Source organism: Leuciscus leuciscus (genome assembly GCF_965113295.1).
Source record: "Leuciscus leuciscus genome assembly, chromosome: 16".
In the NCBI taxonomy this organism is placed as follows: domain Eukaryota; kingdom Metazoa; phylum Chordata; class Actinopteri; order Cypriniformes; family Leuciscidae; genus Leuciscus; species Leuciscus leuciscus.
The window spans coordinates 32151293-32171010 of record NC_138740.1 but is presented as its reverse complement, the minus strand read 5'-3'; the positions used below and the strand labels follow the sequence as shown (position 1 = coordinate 32171010).

Below are 19718 nucleotides of genomic sequence, written 5' to 3'. Positions count from 1 at the left end.
AAATTGTCTATCATGTAAAATGTCAACAAAAATGTCCTTAAAATCAAATGTGAAACAATATGTCAAATTATTAGTATTAGCATGCACGGGTCCTGTTCGGTAAGTCCGATCTGACTAGTTTAATACAAAGGCCGCACCCACATTTAAATAAATCTACTAAGGTACAGAAAAACTGATATAAGGGAGGAAGTTTCGCAGTGTGGAAATTTAATGTGTCATAATCACAGACACAGGCCATTTAATGAAAAGAGTATAAAAGTGCATAAATAAAATATAACCAATGAACATTATTTAAAATTTAAATAATACAGTGCAGTATTTTCGTGCCAAAAATCTGTTTGATTTGCCTTTGCAATCAGTTTTGCCTTTGGTGTAAAAAAAAACCTAAAAACGAAATGTGTTTTCTCTGCTCTATAAAAATGTGAAAATCTACCATGAGTTAATATTTCACTATCACTATCATACAAAATTATGTTGTTTTTTTCTATGATTACCATATGCCTTTTACAGAGTATGATGCTAGCAACGCCAAGGCTATAGGTTTCATTCCCAGGGAATGCCTGAACTGATAAAATGTATACCTTGAATGCAATGTATGTTGCTTTGAATAAAAGCGTCTGCCAAATACATAAATGTAAATGTGACTATATCAAAACAAACCTGAAGCCTTCTGGTTGTGACCCACCAGTTCTGCTATAAGGACCATCATGGTGGCGCATATGCAAACTATGTTCACACACATCAGCTCCCACCAGGGTCTGAAAATAACCAGGGCTCAGGGCACAAATGCTCCACATACTTTCCTCCTTTTTTTTTCTGTTATCTAACATTTTATATATTTCATAATTTTCAAAACCTACAAACTGATGGGTTTAGTGCCTCCATAGAGATATTATCATCCATCTATAGATCAAAATCTGCTCTGACAGCTGGTGAGAGATCAGCCAGTCATGTAAACAGCAGCAGAAGATTGCAAGATCTTGAACAAGTCAAATTGTTCATCGTAATCCACTGATTCAATTGAAATATTTGACATGATGCGTTTTATATGGTTACCTCATAAAGGTAAATAATGCCCATTAAAATCACTTTCACAGGGGAAATATTGGCCATTACTGGCTCCCACCTGTTTGAATTTGAGAAAGAACAAAACTCATTCACTTAGAATTTTTTTAAACCATTTGTACAGTATAGGAAGTGTAATACATAATAAACAGTAAACATATGGCAGCAATAAGCATCCAGCTGATGATTCACAACAACACACGTTAACACACGTAACATGCAGGAATGACACTAAAACGCTGAATGAATGACAAGATGGTGGACATAATGCGAGATAAAGATCTAAAAACTGATTCCCACCATATCGCCATTCATTCATGCTTCATACCTTGACGCTGGTGCAGCTGGTTTGAGTCTCGGCCTCTGTGCGCATGTGTCCGCCGCTGTTCTCTTTCCGCTCCCGCTGAGAGCTGGTCCGTGTGTGCCTGGTCTGGTACGCGATCACGGAGGGGATGGTATCCGCCGCGTCGGTCTTGATGAAGAGGCCGTGCAGGGTGGTCGCCGTGCCCTGCGAGATGGTGGTGGTCTGGTGCGGAGAGTTGGACTCGTCCGAGTCGCGGCAGTAGATCACCCCGCTCTGCGAGACGTGGATGCTGGGAGCGCAGCCCATCGTTCCCCGCGCCTCGTTGCGTAAAACCCGGAGGAACGAATGTGAAGACCGCCGCTGTCACGCCGCCGCTGCCGCTCCCGGGCCGCTGTCACGCCGCCGTCCCCCCGGTACATTGGCCGGTGTTCGCGCTGCTCAGTTCCGCCTGCCTGCCTCCCGCGCGCGTCAAGGAAAAACGTAGAGGAGATCCATCTCACCGCGTTATTTATCAGTGATCATATCAGATCAGATCAATGACACCTCGGCTGTCCAACCGTGAGACCGATGGGCTTGTGCCATGTCACATATTTGGACAAATTACACCCTCATTTCACCTCGGAGTAAGATACTACAGGTTCAGGCTGCTCGATAAAGATGCATTTTCTCGCGGCATTGACAATCAGTATTTCATCACGAAGTCGGAGCTCTTAAATAACAGGCGCAAAGCATTAGACACTGAGAGTATGTCTCAAACTTAAACTCATGGTCCTTTAAGATACACGAGCGTCATTAGTGACAGACACGCACATCAATGACTCCCTCTTCCCATGAACACACACACACACACACACACACACACACACACACACACACACACACACACACACACACACACACACACACACACACACACACACACACACACACTCACTGTATTTATTCATTCTGGAATAATGCTGGATTCATCTTCTGCTGTTTGCAGAGTTTAAAGATGAACTTGAGCAGAGAGACACTGATATTCATGACTAATCCCATTTAATGCATAAACAAGACTATAGTGATTGACTCAACAACGGTACTGATACCGATTAGGGTGGTCCATAAATGCAGATACAATTTAATGACAGCAATTGAAGCTTACAACTTATAAGTGTTGAAAATAAAGGTTCCAAAAATGGGTTTTCACAGCAATGTCATAGAAGATTGTGTGCCATTGAAGAGTCTTTCAGTGAAAGACTTCATTTTTTTTCTTGGTAAAGAATATTTTAATAATCTAAAGAACCTTTTGTGCATTTGAAAGGTTCCATGGATGTTAAAGGTTCTTCATAGAACCATCAATGCCAATAAATAACCTTTATTTTTAAGAGTGTATATACTTCACACAATATTTATTTATAATTCACTCAAAAAGAAAAAGAAAATATGTGTTATACATCCACACTGCTGGAGGAACTACAACTCGAGTCGGCACGCTTATCAGCCGATGATCTCAAAAAGGCCACATTTTAGGTCTATCACTAAACAAGGCCAAGCAATTGACCTTAGCCTTGATGCATCAAAAATGCTTTGAACATTTTGAATGTTCATAAACAATGACTTCAAAAGCTCTTCAAGCATTAGGATGGTAGAGAATGGCCAAGGGTTCAAATTCAGTGCATGAATGCAATAAGTCACTTAAAACGACTGCCAAATGCATAAAATGTACAGTGCAAGACTGTATGATCAGTGATAGCACATCTGGGTTTCCAAATGTTTGCATATTACAGGTCCAAGCTGTAAAATGTTCCAAACATCTGTAAATGACTGATAAACCCAGACATGACTACACTGACCTTTTATTATGCTGGAGTTTATTTAACAGATTCTTGCATGGGTGGGAAAAAATTTTTTGGCCCAACGTTTGCAAGTCACTCTGCACATGTGGCACAGGCTGCATGTGTATGCAAAATGTTCAATTTTGACATTGCATATTCTGGAAATGCCACAAATGTCTCTCTATTCTGATGCTTTCTTCTGATAAACTAAATACACAGCCTTCCACAAGATACAAATCTACCCACACTCATGTCTCTCGAAACTCATGTCACTTTTTCCCCATGAAACACAAACTGAGTTATTATAAAAATGTCCGTTCAAAGATGCCAATCAGTGTTGCAATGTTGCTGTCTTTATTAAAACCACTATATTTGTATTCTAAAATTAAAATTGTTCCCATTGTTGCTAATTGATGCCATGTCTTCAAATAAATAAATAAATAATATTATTAACTATATATATATATATATATATTAGGGCTGTCAAAAGATTAATCGCGATTAATCGCATCCAAAATAAAAGTTTGTGTTTAAATAATATATGTGTGTGTACTGTGTATAATTAAATTTGTATATATAAATACACACACATGCTTGTATATATTTAAGTTAAATTATATTTAAATTATATATAAATATATACAGTATATGTATGCAAATATTTCTTAAATATATACATGCATGTGTGTGTATTTATATATACAAAATAATTATACACAGTACACACACATATATTATGTAAACACAAACTTTTATTTTGGATGCGATTAATCGCGATTAATCTTTTGACAGCCCTAATATATATATATATATATATATATATATATATATATATATATATATATATATATATATATATATGGTTAAAAGAGTGACATTGCATTGCAAAAAAGTATGTTATTATTATGTAGCTATGTTATTATGTTTTCTGGACAAAATACCATGTACTGTGTTCAATACAGTAAAGCGAACACCATGTAAATGCCATGTTATATAAATATCATCCAGTACCACAGTACAATAAATCAAAAATACAAAGGCAGTAATAAAACATGCAGTTGTTAAACATTTATATCACCAGTGGGAAATCTTCAGGTTGTCAACTCAGGCTGTTAGGCTCACAGTCGACACCGGTTAGAGCAATTCAAATTTTATTTATTTTTTTCAGGTTGCAATGCAACATTTTTATTTAATTTTTTACACCTCTCCAGTGTTAGAAATGTACAGAAGCTCATAGCGGATTCATTATCCATGAACTGTCAATGTGATTTGTTAAGTATGCTTTAATCACCCATTCTTAATGGAATTGCACAGTGTAATTACAAAATTAAAAATGTGGATTATATTAGCTGTGAAAATTATCCTACAGGATATCTTATAAGAGTTTAGGGTTGTAGCTGAGAACATTTGGCACTCAGCTGGAAGCTTCGACCGAGGTATTTGTTGTAATCTTTGCTTTAAACAAAACACCTAATCTCTCCATCAGCCAGTGGAGTTCAACAGATTACAACATCTCATCTTCATCACAGAAATGAAACTTTCCACTGTCCCACAGCACGTTACATTGACTGTTCACTTGACCTTCTGCTCTCTAATACACACACCACCCATGACCGCCCTCTGCTGGAGAACTTCAATACTGTCCAGGTGAAATGAAGGCAATTGCTATCTACCAACACTTAATGTACAATGTGACAGAAGGAACGGGAATGCGCAGTGTTACAGTGTAACCTTCGCGTACACCAATAAAAGCTTCAATTACTAATAATGACAGCAATGACTCAAAGGAAACCATAAGTGAAAAAACAAAAACATCTACTTTAGAGAACAAATGGTGGGCTAAAAGATTAGTGCTCATCGTTAAGCCATTATAACTTTGCACGTATACACTTAAAGGGAGAGTGGGGTAAAATGTGATACCGCCTTAATCTAGGAAACTGCACAATGATATTTAGCCAATCAAAGCAACCTGTGATTAAATAGGCTGACATACACAATATTGTTTTATTTTTATAATACATTAATTTTAATTTAATTTACATTACATTAATCATGCCAAAGCAAATGTATTCGTCTATATATGAAGAGTTCAGATGCAAAAGTCTCTAAGTGCCATCTGAAATTTTCTTCTAGAATGATCATTTTTATCAAGCTCGTATATTTAAATTCAGTCATTTCACTTAAATGGCAATGAAAATTACCTATTAATTGTCATTTAAGTGAAATTACTGAACTTAAATATACGAGCTTGATAAAAATGATCATTTTAGAAGAAAATTTCAGATGGCACTTAGAGGCTTTTGCATCTGAACTCTTCATTTATTATATTATGCTGTTTATTGACCACTGTAACAGTTTGTATACATTATTTTAATAACCACATCCAGATATTCATATGCACATTTCTCAAGTATATTCCCCAATGACTCAACTTACCCCAAGTCAAGTTCACTTGTTCACATATTTTTAGGGCCCTATATAGATCATTTTCTTCTCGTTTCAAGTCAAGTCATATTTATTGCCTTTATTTCAGTAGATAACAGCTATGCTCAAATACATCTGGGTATAAGCGTTATTTCTTTGTCATATCTTTTCGCCTAAAGGACAACTTAAATAGTGCCACAACTTACCCCACTCTCCCATACTGTGGGAACTGAAAGCTGTCATGAAGAGCATTGACTAACGGATTAAGCAGAACAGGTCAAGTCAACCAGCGTTATTCAGCCATTTAAACTTCTTATTAACTGATTAAATTCACTTACAGTAGAGAAAGAACAGAACACAAGAGTAACTTAGTGTAATTCTTTCAAAACTGTCACATTGGTTAAACTTAATCTAGTTTAACTCCTCTTTAACGCCAAACACCTAGCTATGAAACGACCTTCGACGGCCAGAAAAAAGGCCACGCCGTGTTTTGTAAGAACCCTTTAAACGTGGGATTCTCCGGTTGTGAAGCGATCAAAGTGAATCTCACCTCTCTCCGTGGTCCGTTGGACAGCAGCTGTGTGCTCGCGCTCATCTCTGTCCGTCCCCGGTCCCGACTGCCCTCAGCGGCTCGGTTACATGAAATCCCGCCTATTTAAACGTAAAACCTCGCGGAAAGCACATTTTGACAGCATTCTCTCCACTACATCGCATCTATAGACAAGGCTGTCTGGGAACTTTTTGAGGTTTTAGGTAGGCGACGTTTCTCTGAACTTATTCACCCACACGAACAAATCGGACAACTGAGCGCGCGGTCCTAGCGCCGCCGGTTCAGCGCGCGCGCACTACTTCGAGACGAGGGGAATCTCGCGCTCACATTTCTGCTCAAATTAATAATTATTTGATTAAAGATTATTTTTTTTAATTTATGACAACTACCAATTATTATCCGAGTTGTTGATTAAAACTAAAACATAAAAACTAGACATAAAAAAATAAAATAACAAGTCAAACAACAAAAATACAAAAACTTTAAAACAGAAAATATAAAAATACAATTAATACGAATACTAAAATAACACTGTTCCAGACATTTTGCTTGTTTTAATTCAGTATAAGGGCAATGAGTATTATTATATAAATGCATATTCATAATTATTTTCATTCTAACGCTAATAATAATTAATATTATAAACAAAGTGAGGTGATCTGATGAGATTCACCACTGAGAAGGAGAATTACAAATAATACCAACAGTAAAACATTAAGGAACTTCACGTTATTGAGAATTTGGGAAAATAAGTCTCCTAATGCAGCAAACTTAAAAGTCCTAAAACATACTTTCGCAATATTTTTTCATTCGATTTTGAGCTGAGATCTGACCCAGACATGAGGTTGATACAATAAAGACAAATAAGCTGACCACAACAGCTTTATGTGTAGTCAGTGTTACCAAGGTAACACTGCTTCACAATCACAACACATGGGTTTTTGTTTCCTATAACATAATTATTTGTTGTCTATAGACAAGCATCAGTAAGAAAACTAAAAGACTATAATGGAGTTGCACAACTACAGTAGTTCATTTCTGATCGGACAGGTTTAACTTCAGCCGAAATGCTGCAACATGATCCACAAAACATGTGCCTTTGCAGATATTGTATGGCTAAAGTGTGGAACCTTTTGCACATATGCAACCTTTAGCAAGCATCTTACACAGTATAATGCAACACTTAATATAAATTTGTATATAAATAACTGGAAAGCATGATTGTTTATTATTGTTTATTTGTCCAAGATATTCTTTGTAATTGAATTTCACCGTAAACAACAAACAAAGACTTTCTCAGACCATCAATCTTTAAAATGAACTGACATCTATTTACAAAAGGTCTTCCACTGAAATGATGAAAAAAAGTTAACCTAAATAATGCCCGGCTTCAGACCAAATTATCACTAAGAAGTCACTCTGTATCCTGACTTTTGACCCAGGCTTGAGGTGATTGGCTCGTTTCAGGATGGGCGGAGTCAGCCTGGCAGGCGTCAGAGAACCGTTCCCGTGCACGTTCCCAGTTCCTCTGGGTTTTGTTTCTGGCAAGTGTGGCGTCTTCTACAGAAACGGCAGCTCCAGAACCAAGACCAGACTGAGCCTTGCGCATATGCAGCTGAATCTACGACACACACACACACACACACAAAGGGAAGTGAGTGTAAATCTCATGCATTTATGTACATGACACTGTGTAAACAAATGAGGAGAAACTATATTACCGGATCCTTCATTCCAGCTCCGTCCTTGCCGAGGCCTTCTCCTCGTTTCCAGCCCATCTTCTCCAGCATCCGTCTACCCTTATTCTCATTCCCGATTTCACTATATACACACACAGTGAGAAAAGGCACAAGTCTGCGAAAACATCTTTAACCTTGATACTGTTACGCAAGAAATCTACTGTAGTGCAGATCTGTTTTACAGGGGTAAATGTTTGACTGAATAGGTTACGTACACATGAACAGAAGCAGGAGCATCGTCTCTCTGGAACGTTCCCTCGCTTCCGACTGTCTGCCGGCGGTTTTCTGCTCTATCTTTATACCTGCTGTTCTTCAGGGCCTTCTGCTCTTCATAATCACTGCTCTGAAACACACACACACACACACGTAAGTCTTTATGTAAAACAAGCATAGTAAAATGATAGAAGGCACAACCAGCAGACCAATAGCAGTGCTTTAACATTATGAATATGAGAGGGCCCTTTCATATAGTCGGATTTTTCATATTGTGTTGGACACAGGGTTATTATAGTTAACTAAAACACATTTTCATTACTTGAAATAAAATAAACATTAACTGAAAAAATATATATACAAAAAACTAGTGCTGTCAATTAACTAATTAATTGTACATTTCTCACAATTATGAGAGATTCACAGATTGAGCGCCAATACAGATTTAAGTTCCTTTTTTGCAACTTATCGTAATAGCACTTGAATGAATGATAGTGTCATCATATACAGTAGCGCAGTGAAGATGACGGGAAAAAAATGAAAAAAGTAAATTGCATGCGTTAACGCGTTAATTTTGACAGCCAAGTTGATTTATTAAAATAACTTTTTAATAACTTTTTTTTTTAAAACTTACAAAACTAATTAAAATGACAAAAACACAAAAACTTTACAATTAAAACAGAAAATATATTAATAAAATCTAATTCAAAATATTAACAATAACTACAATAGCAAGCCAGTGATACAAAAAAAAAAAAAAACACTGCTTGGGCAACTTCAAGTTAAAAAGGTTGAGAAGCACAGAGTGGCACAATCATTGCGCAATCACAGTTATGCGCCAAAGTTTAATAATTGGCGTTAATGATTTACAACAAACCATCGGACAAAGTATGGACAATATTAATAGTGATGCTTGCCATAGCATGATATCTTGGATGACAGAACCATTGTTTTAGCGGTTTAATATTTGACCTGTTGTAGCTTGCAAGTTGCAACACCCAGGAATAGTGTGATCAACTACTTGCTGACCAAAAGAGGGCAGCACTGACCGCACACAGTTAACAAGCCAATTTAACACACCTGACTTTTGCTCTAAAACACATTTCACAACCGAAAGAGTTTGTACAGGACATAAAAACTTACTTTAAGACCATATTTAACCTTCATCATCTTCAGTTCCTTCTGCCTTTGAACCTCCTTGTCTTCTTTACTGAGAACAGTTCCTGAAACATACGTGCATAGCAAAAGAACATAAGCTGCAAATGATTCATAGTAAAGCAGTTTAGAGATGTGTTTAAGATAGCAGAAGTATTGACACATTTTTTGTCAATGTGTGCATGCATACCAGAGGTCTCATCTCTCTTATGGCGGCTCAGGTGTGCTATGATCTGTCCTGGTTCACAGCCGTCACATGTGTCTGTTCCTGTGTGGATGTGGAAGGACAACACCGTATCTCCCATCTTCACTTCATCCCCGTGGGTCAGAGGGAAAGGGTCACAGCAAACTTTAGGCTGTAAGGACACAGACATTTACAATCCTGATAAACATCCTCATATTGAGAGATATGTTCAAAAGGATTCTGGGATACAACAGCTGTTTGTGTTACCTGTAGTATTCTGTTCCCATTGAGGACAGTGCCATTCTGACTGCCCTGATCTATCAGCATGTAACACTGCTGCTCCTGGTCAAAATAAACTTCTGCATGGGACTACACACACACACATAAAAAGAGAAGAGAGAGAGAGGGAGTAAATATGCTGTTAAAATGAATTGACCATTTACTTTTTAAAACACATTATCCTAATTCACACAGAAACTGTTTAAATGTTTGGGGTCAGTAAGATAAAAAAAAAAAAAAAAAAATTATTACTTTTATTCAGCAAGGATGCATTAAATTTATCCAAAATTACAGTAAAGTCTAAAAAAAATGTATCCGTTATCATCATTGATAAATATAATAAATGTTTATTGAGCAGCAAATCAGAATATTAGAATGATTTCTGAAGGATCATGTGACTCTGAAGACTGGAGTAATGATACTGAAAACTCAGCTTTGCATCACAGGAATAAATTACATTTTAAGATATTAAAATAATATGTATATATAAATTTTTTTTAATAATTGATTTATTTATTATTTATAAAAAATATTATTATAACTGAAACTAAAACATAAAAAAAAAAGTTACTTGAAATAAAATAAACGTTAACTGAAATAAATTAAATATATAAAAAAGAAACTTATTTTTATTTCAGGTAGTATTAAAGTCGACCTGTGGTGAGTGAGTGAGTGGAGACGAGGCTAATTTTCATATTCATATAACCGCACATTCATATAGCCACGTATACTAAATGATGCAAAGGTGTAGAGTTACATTCAAGCTATTTTAAGGCATGAAGAATTTATTTTCCAAGGGAAAAAAAAGTTTAAATGTGTAACTTTGGTGACCAAAGATGAATTTTAAGTGATTTAATTATTGATTACAGGGGGATTTTAAGGCAACATTTCCCATTTCCATTTAGTTTAACTGGATATACTAAAAAAAACTAAAACTGAAATAAATTAATAACAACTATATATACATATTTTTCCAAACCAAAACCTAAGAAAAATTACAAACACACAACAAAATTACTGAAACTGAAAATAAACAACACAAACATGAAATCTAATTCAAAATATTAATAAAAACTATAATAGTATCCAAAGATACTAAAATAACACTGCCCTTATCTTGAGCACCAGGTGCAATTATTCCTGGGATTTAGAGAATATGTTTCAGTGTTATGAACAGACCTTCTATTAATGCATGACTATTAACTGAAGCCCGTCACCAATAAGACATTAGGCCACAAAAATGCATTACTTTAGATTGTTTAATGTCATAGTAAAAGTGTTTTTGGTCAAGAATGTTTGTCTATAGTTTGATTTGAGTGTTTTCGTATAGTGTTTTACCTTACTGACTCCCATCTCAGGGATTCTGATGGCATGATTCATGTCCTTCTCTCTGCAAACAGATACACAAAAACATGTTAAAGAACACAAAGGATGAACAGAACCACACACACACAGAACTATACCGACCGGCCGATAGTGGCGACTGTGTCAGCCGTGAGGATGAAGAGCGTTCCGGTCTGCAGAACAGGAGAGCGAACCACAGTTACCCGAACACATGGCGGCCAGGCTTCTGAAATATAAAAATCACAAACTTTACGGTTACGGATAGACAAAAATGAAATCCTACTGTAGTGCGCGCATTCACCTGATGCACATTCAATTTAACACTGCATCTACAAACGGCCAATACCGAACAAACAGCCACCAGGGGGCGCAGTGTTCACTTCCCTCTGAATGTGCCTCCTCACCTTCCTCCTGTATCTGCATTTCCAGTTCTCTTTCAGGACTGTCATGTGCTGGCTGGACGGGAGATGCAGCTGAGGATGATGAAGAAGGTTCGTTCCCTCCATCTGACTCTGTGATCTCGCCTTCCTCCGGCTCGCTCTCACCGCTCATGTTATCAGAGCGTGACTTCCGGTCTCTGCGAGTCTCAGAACGTGACCTCTTCTTCTCTTTTCTCTTCTTCCTCTTCCTGCTGTGGGTGTCATCTGAATTGGACCCGTTCTCTCTCCGCCTCCTGCTGTGCGAGTCATCAGACGGCGACTCGCTTCGCCTCCGGGTTTTCTTTCTGTTCGTAGAGCGCTCTTTGCTTCTGTCACGGCTCTTGGTCCGCCTGGATCGCTGGGGGCTTCGGGACCGAGACTTTCGTCCTTTTTTAAATGACGACGCATCATCCTTCTTACTTCTGTGGTGGTTTTCAGACTGTCTGTCAATCTCAGACCCCGCCTCTTTATGGTCCTGTCAGTGAGCAAACACTTAGCCAATCAGGATGTCACCAATAGTGACGTCACATTGGTTTGATGTGACAATATAAGATTTGTTTTGGCCTTCAAGTTTCATTTGAGTCTCAGTTTTGAGTCAGTTCAAGAAAATGTAATATATGATGCAAAACCACCATCTAAATCATCAACATCCAAACAGCGCTTTCCAAACTGGCTCAAGCCTCACATCATAGTTTGATGTCATTTTCACCACTTTATTGTGTAAAAAAAGGAAATCAGGCAGAGAAGAGTTCGGCATGGGATAAAGAAATCCAGATTTGAAGAAACAAGCATGTGCGCAAACTGCTTGGCCACAGCTCTGACACCACATGATGTCTTGGCCCAGTCAAAACACAAGGTTAAAAACAAAGACCAGGTTAAAAAGATAAAACCGAAACCACGCTGACAGGAGGCAAACACAAAAGATTCCAGAATATAACAATATAACAGATTCAAAAGTTTTTTGATTTCATGAGTTTTTTTATGTTATATTAAAGTATCTTATGCTCACTTAATAAAAACAGTACAAACAGAAATAGAATGAAATATTACAATTTAAAACAACTGTTTTCTATTTGACTATATTTTAAAATATAATTCATTCCTGTGATGCAAAGCTGAATTTTCAGCATCATTCTTCCAGTCTTCAGTGTCACATGATCCTTCAGAAATCATTCTAATATGCTGATTTGCTGCTCAAGAAACCTCTCTTATTATACTTATGTTTACCGTCATACATTTTTTCAGGACTCTTTGATGAATAGAAAGTTCAAAGGAACAGCATTCATTTAAAATAGATGTTTCCTGTAACAATATAAATATCTTTACTGGTAAACTGAATTTAATGCATCCTTGCTGAATAAAAGTATAAGGATCTTATACTTTTGAGCTGACCTCAAACATTTGAATGGTAAGGTTAATAAAACCAGAATTAAAAACTAAGATGCACTGAATGACTTTAGCTTGTTACGACCATATAGGGGAAAAATACTAAAACTCTATATAAGTTTAAAGCTATAAACAAGTGCGTACCTCTCACTCCAACCAGTCTCAAACGTTCTATCTTCAACTGAGCCATTGAGCAAGTCAAATCCTGAACCTACAGCGAAAGAAGAGCACACGGTCAGCTCCATCAGGCATTACATTTTCAGAATTGCTCGACGGACCCTCTTCTGAGACCAGACTGTTCTACGGACCCTCACAATCATCAACCGCTATTCAATGAGAACAAGAACCAGAAGCCAAAAAGCTGTCTGTGATTGAAACAATACTGAAAACTGAGACTCAAAATGGTGGGAAACTTGATTCAGAAACTCAACTTGAACTTGAAATGGGAAATCAAGTTGAGGAAGGTAAGGGGGATTGAGAGTCAACCACTAAATCTCTGTGATTACAGAACTATGTAAAGACAATGTGTGTCTGTGTGCATCTCACCCCTCCATCAGGACAGGAAGCTCTATCTGTGTTCTTCACCGACTTCCTGTTTTTCCAATCTTTGGTCTTCCTCTGTGGCGTCTGCTCCACTTCGGGCTGTGCTGTAGGCACCTCTATCCTAGAGTGGAATTGGTATTTCCCGCTTTCTGGGTCGTAGTAATAGTACATTCCAGTGTTAGCATCATAGTACAGCTGACTGGACTGGTGGAAAAGAGGAAAAAACACATTAACACTGGCGATTAAGATTACACATGTCGATTACACAAATAACAGCAGTCAAACGCCCCCAGAGAAGAACAACTTACAGAGTCGTAGTAAAATCCAGTGCTGTGGTCGTAATACATGCCGGAACTTTCATCAAACACAAAGTTGGTCTGGTTCAACGCTTCCTCTGCTGTTGCTCTCAGCATGTCTGCTATAGAGCCGCCTTCACCAGAGGCCTCCTGAGAACAAATACAGGGTTTACACAGTAAAGAAACTGGCTAATAATTATTCACATTACAAGCTGTCAATTGGTTATATTTTTGTTTGTATGTTTGAACATTTTGGTCATAATTCTACACTTTTTTTTTGCCTGTATGTTGTGGTATTGTGGCTATGTTTTAAACTTCTGGAAATTCGTTAGTATAACTTAACTATAATCAAGATTATTTTGGCCTTATTTAAATTTGTGACAAGTTGTATCATTTTATATAATACAACTTAATTATTTTATATAATTTTTAGTTATATATATATATATATATATATATATGTATGTATATATACACACACACACATATATATATATATATATATATATATATGTGTGTGTGTGTATACATATATATATATATGTATATATATATATATATATATATATATATATATATATATATATATATATATATATATATATATAATAGAAATACATATATTGTTTATAATAAAAAAAAATCGCCATATTTGTTATACATACACACATACATTATTTTAGCCATAATAGATTGTTTCGTTTTTACTATATTTCAGATTATATTGGCTATGTTTTAGACATTCTGCATTAAGTTGGATTAATTTGGCTTTAAGGCCCGTTCACACCAAGGACGATAACTAAAAAGATAACGATAAAGATATAGTTCTAAAAAATCGTTCTCAATATTAAAGAATAGCAGAGTTCAGATCACAGCTATAACGATAATGGCACAGAGAAATTATTTGGTTAGAATCTCTTTCAGAACGATTTTTTCCAGCTGATGAACGATAAAAACTTTGACAGCCAATCAGAATCCATCCTGTGGTAACGACCTTGAGCATTTAAAGTGGCAGACAAGCACGCGCTTAAGATAAACTAGGATAGGATTATTTTAGGCATACGTTTTGGCTAGAAGTTTGAGTTTGACTGACTGTAATAATCAACATAAGCCACGCGTTCCTTCCACCGCAGGAACTTTCCCCAGGAACTAGGGACTTTGGGCTGATATTCTGTGTGTTTCCACTGCAGGAACCAGGGTCTAAATGAAGTTCCAGGTAAAAATCTCCCCCTCAAAAAGTCCCTGCTTGCGAGGTAGTACTTTTTCAAAGTTCTGGAACTTGCGGGCGTGGGACTTGGGCACTGAACATGCTGATTGGTTCATGCCGCATTTTGATTGGTTGATTCCAAGCATTTTATTTCAACCGCCATTTTTTTTAAATCTGTTGCGGTGTGTGCAGTAAGAGTTGTTTGCTATTCAAATCAACAATGGAGTTTTAAAAATACGACCGATGGACCGACGGCAAGGTTCAGGCCTAATTTGCCTAATCTTCACGTTACTGTAGACCGTGATGGAAACACAGACAGCAACAGGTCTGGGGGGGAAAGTTCCTGTAATTTCGGTGGAAATGCGGCTATAGAGAAGACATCATTCACATTTTATATTACCACAATATTAACTTAAAAAACTCTTTTTAGATACTTTTTGAATGACGTACAACAGGATTTTGTAGAATTCACCTGAATATGCAACACGCAAATTATATCAATACCAATATTAATTAATGCATAGATCTGTTATCAGAATTAAATAACACTTAAATAAGTAGTAGCCTAAATAACACTTCTCATACCTCTGTTTGTGGAAAGTCACTTGATTCATTTGGTTGCTCAGGATTGGCTGGTGCCGTCTCAGCTGTTACGGGATGGTCCTCAGTGTGTTCACAACACTCTTGTGTTTCCATGACAACATTCTCCTGTGTTTCTGCTGTTGTCTCCGTTCCTGACTGGTAGTACCCACCATAGTAATAATTATAATAATCTGTTTCAGGAAGAAAATAACATTTAAACCTCACATATACGGTGTAGATGATTGGAATATTCCAGGGAGAGTTCACTAAAAAATAAAAATTCTGTCATCATTTACTCACTCATGTCGTTCCAAATCCATAATACTTTAGTTCATCTTCAGAATACAAATTATGATTTTTTTTAATGAAATCTGAGAGATTTCTGTCCCTCTATTGAACGTCTATTTACTCAAAACCCTGACACTTCAAAACATTCATAAACAGAGGGTAAAATATGAACCGAGCAGTTTAGTCCAAGTCTTCTGAAGAGAAATTATCGCTTTATGATGAACAGATTGAATTTAGGCTTTTATTCACATATAAACGTTGATCAGCGAACAATGTCGACAGCATTCAGGTTTGGTAAACAGAAGTGAAAGCGTGCTTGCTTGACGTGTGAGAACCAGCGAAGGTCATTCTCGCTAGTTACGCAGCAAGTTCTGCAAGAACTAATGAGGTTGGTTCTCACGCGTCAAGCAAGTGCAGTTGAGCTCCTGTTTATGTCACTGATCAATGTTTATATGTGACCCTGGACCACAAAACCAGTCACATGGGTCAATTTTCAATTTTCAAAGATTTATACATCACATGAAAGCTGAATAAATAAGATGTATGGTTTGTTAGGACAGGACAATATTTGGCCGATATACAACTATTTGAAGATCTGGAATCTGAGGGAGCAAAAAAAATCGAAAATTGCCTTTAAAGTTGTCCATTTAAGTTGGCACAAAAGAAAAATCGATAATTTTGACCCATACAATCTATTGTTGGCTATTGCCAAAAAATACCCCCGTGCTACTTGTGACTGGTTTTGTGATCCAGGGTCACATATGTGAATAAAAGCCTAAATTCAGTCTGTTCATCATATAAAATGATCATGTCTCTTCAGAAGACTTGGACTAAACTGCTCGATTCATAAGAATTTATTTTACGATCAGTTTATGAACGTTTTGAAGTGTCACATCATGCTTCTACGAGGGGATCATTTTTGTCTTTTAGAATGCAGTGGGATTATATGATAAAAATATGAAACTCACTGACAGAAGGCTATTAAATACTCACGCGCACTTTATGAAGAGTGCTCGTGCATGCGGCTGTGTGCAACTCTGTGAAAGTGGTTAAATGTATTTACATCTCATGCTTTTATGAGGCTAAGGGTTTAGACTAGACAAAAATGTATATTTCAAAAGAGATCTGTGCATTAGCGTGAAATTGAATGCAGCTTATTAGATTTCTCGCTGTTTGATGTCGTCATTTTTAATAATCAAACAACAGAAAAGCTAAGAAAGAGAAAAATCACTCACAGCTCTTGAATGGAAAATGTTCAGATACTCTTAAATACTGAAAGCATTCTTTGTCTATTGACTGTAAGATATTTCTTTGTTCTTCTTTATTGTTTAGGCTACAACTTGCTTTTATGTTTTGAAGCGATATTAGTTTATATATTTAAAACTCTTAAGATACAATTGTTTTAAATAAATGTTTAAATACTTTAACTATATAAAAAAGACTAAGATTTTCAAGTTGGTAGACTAATTAGCTTTCCTGTAGCTCAGTGGTAAGAGCATTGCGTTAACAACGCAAGGTTGTGGGTTCGATCCCAGGGGATTGCACATACCTATGTATAAATGTATAGGATAACGCAATGTAAGTCGCTTTGGATAAAAGCGTCTGCCAAATGCATAAATGTAAATGTAATTAATTAATAAGAAAAAAAAGTAGATCAAGAAACGTTTTGGAATCGGATCGTGACTCCCGGGATTGGATCGGATCGTGAGGTGCCTAAAGACTACCATTCCTAGTGTGGACAGGTTCTAGCTGTTGTGGTGCGACACGACAACAGTTGCGTCCGGTGTAGACACGTGTGAAGAAACTTTCAATGGAGGGTCAGAAATGTTTTAGATTTCATAAAAAATATCTTAATTTGTGCTCTGAAAATTAACTAAAGTCTAGTTTGGAACGACATGAGGGTGAGTAAATGATGACAGTCTTCATTTTTTGCGTAAACCATCTTTTGTACAATGAAATAAAAGAGACTCACCTGTCTCTGTCCAGGTATACTCCTCTGTCTGAGTCTCAGAATCAACTTTCTCCCTCTCTCTTTTCTTTCGCTCATGGATTTCTTCACTCAGTTTATCAACCTAAGATCAAAAGCAATGTTATCAACAATGTTATTGTGTTGGCAGGTTTTTGGGAGTACACTAATCATAAAAATGGCCTATAACGGTAACAGTCTTGTTTTCACAAAAAAACAACAGCCCCTGTTCTCCATGAGCACCTGGCTCACCTGCTGTCTGAGATCTTCATTGTAGCTTTCTGTGGTCTTCTGAAGCCGTTCGCTTTGGCTGAGCTGTTTCTGTAACTTCTGAAGTTCATCCTTACATGCCTTCAGATCCTGTCGCAGCGCCTCCGCTTGTGATCTCAAAGAAACGAGCTCTGCTTGCAAACCCTGATCATTAGGTTCAGGGTCTGGTTGTCCATCTGCAGCCATTGCTGAGGATGTTCTACCTAAAATGTAGTTTAGAATAAGAAAGTATAGTTGACTAAAATGAGTATTCTTTAGATTAAAATCACCATGTAACTCATTAAATATAGTAATAATAAAATGACACACTGCAAGTTATTAATTTACTTTAGTATTTTTTCTCTTAATACAAGTCATCTCATTTGTGTCTATTTATATCCAGTCTCAATCTAAGAGAAAAATCTATTTACTCTCACATAATATAATCAATTCTTAAAAATAGCTCTTTAAAAGTTCAATTATAGAGCTGCATTTATATTTTTTAGTAAGTGAGTTCCTAGCAAACATCATATTTGGGGGTTACTTGCATCAAAAAGTTTGAAAACTACCGTAACTAGATTAGGAGACCGTAAGTATGCATAAACTGAAAAACGAAAATAATCTGAGCACAAATTCACAACAACCAACCAAACGACTCCTCTAATTGTATATACAGTTTAAAAACATATAATAAGAGTATGTTAATAAATAGAAAAGTTGTGTAATGAATTTGAATTAGGGCACATTTGATTTTTTTTTATTGCACATTATCCTCACCGACTTAAACCACCCGTGTTCTCTGCGCGTTCCCAGATTTCCTGCGCGCGCGTCAATCTGCAAATCAAAGATAAACATCATATGACCAGCGTGCATTGGACACATATTCGTGTAGAAGTTTGTGTTATCGTAAAGTGCGTTACAGGGAACAAACGCGATGAACTTTAGTCCCACTTCAACGGACGCTGCCATACTTTTTACTTTGTGATGTCATGGCTTACTTACCCCTGCATCACTTCCGTTTTTTCCATCACGCCACAGCGCCCCTAGTGTAAAACTCTGCCAACTGCACTGTCACTGACAAGAAAAGAAATTTGAAATTTGAAATGACATTACATATAGAACTTTAACATATAGATTTTTCAGGTAGCCTATACCAAAATGTTTGGACGTTTGGCTAAGACAACATCTTTTCCTCTTTCAATATGCAAATAAACCAGACTTGGGATAGCCTACTTACAGTAGCCCATGATTTACAAACAAAATGTATAATAAATAAAATATATAATATAAACAAAGCCATCCTGTGATATAACATGGTTGAGAAACGAATGTGCAAAGTTTGGTTCATGTATGCTCAGGAAGTTGCAGGCACTGCAAGTACAAATACAACATAATTTATTCAAATAATTAATAAAGATCTGTTTCAGACTTTTATCAGTTACAAAGGACATCAAATAAGAAAATTAGCCTGAAACCTAAATAACTGGAGAGGCCCGATACAATAAAATATGAGGAAAATATAAATAAATTCACTTTTTTTTCTCATGTGACCCCTATAAATTGGCCCCTGTGTTGTTTTTAATAAAGTATAGATCTACTTTATACCGAAGAAGCTCAAAGACTAAGAAACATATTTGAAACATTGAGTGACAGTTTGATTTTGGGCAGCAGAGGGCAGTACAGGCCCTTAGTTTCAAAGAGATTTGAA

General features: G+C 36.6%; 2 protein-coding genes across 5 annotated transcripts in view; both read right to left on the bottom strand.

Annotated features, from left to right (window-relative positions):
- Nucleotides 1-7241, bottom strand: part of pde8b (phosphodiesterase 8B) — a 69006-nt gene extending 61765 nt beyond the window's left edge. The window contains exon 1 of one of the 2 annotated variants that reach the window (XM_082140592.1): nucleotides 6161-7241. In XM_082140592.1, the coding sequence (XP_081996718.1) occupies nucleotides 6161-6205 (45 nt within the window). In that variant the 5' untranslated portion in view covers nucleotides 6206-7241. Of the gene's footprint in view, nucleotides 1-1393; nucleotides 2702-6160 lie in introns of those variants that run through there. The other variant, XM_082140591.1, reaches the window with a different exon arrangement.
- Nucleotides 7242-7380: 139 nt separating this feature from the next.
- Nucleotides 7381-19025, bottom strand: aggf1 (angiogenic factor with G patch and FHA domains 1). 3 transcript variants are annotated; one of them, XM_082140602.1, is made up of 16 exons: nucleotides 18931-19025; nucleotides 18788-18844; nucleotides 18014-18234; nucleotides 17768-17867; nucleotides 15511-15698; nucleotides 13731-13868; nucleotides 13426-13626; nucleotides 13024-13090; nucleotides 11198-11300; nucleotides 11069-11120; nucleotides 9719-9820; nucleotides 9458-9623; nucleotides 9256-9335; nucleotides 8115-8242; nucleotides 7882-7981; nucleotides 7381-7781 (listed from the first exon to the last, which is right to left on the bottom strand). In XM_082140602.1, the coding sequence occupies exons 3-16, from the start codon at nucleotides 18215-18217 to the stop codon at nucleotides 7575-7577; spliced, it is 1836 nt and encodes a 611-aa protein (XP_081996728.1). In that variant the 5' UTR covers nucleotides 18218-18234; nucleotides 18788-18844; nucleotides 18931-19025; the 3' UTR covers nucleotides 7381-7574. The 3 variants fall into 3 exon arrangements, with proteins under 3 accessions (XP_081996728.1, XP_081996726.1, XP_081996727.1); XM_082140600.1 differs by lacking the exon at nucleotides 13024-13090 and adding an exon at nucleotides 11479-11968 and having other exon boundaries at nucleotides 18931-19024; XM_082140601.1 differs by lacking the exon at nucleotides 13024-13090 and adding an exon at nucleotides 11479-11968 and having other exon boundaries at nucleotides 18014-18230; nucleotides 18931-18987.
- Nucleotides 19026-19718: the final 693 nt, after the last annotated feature.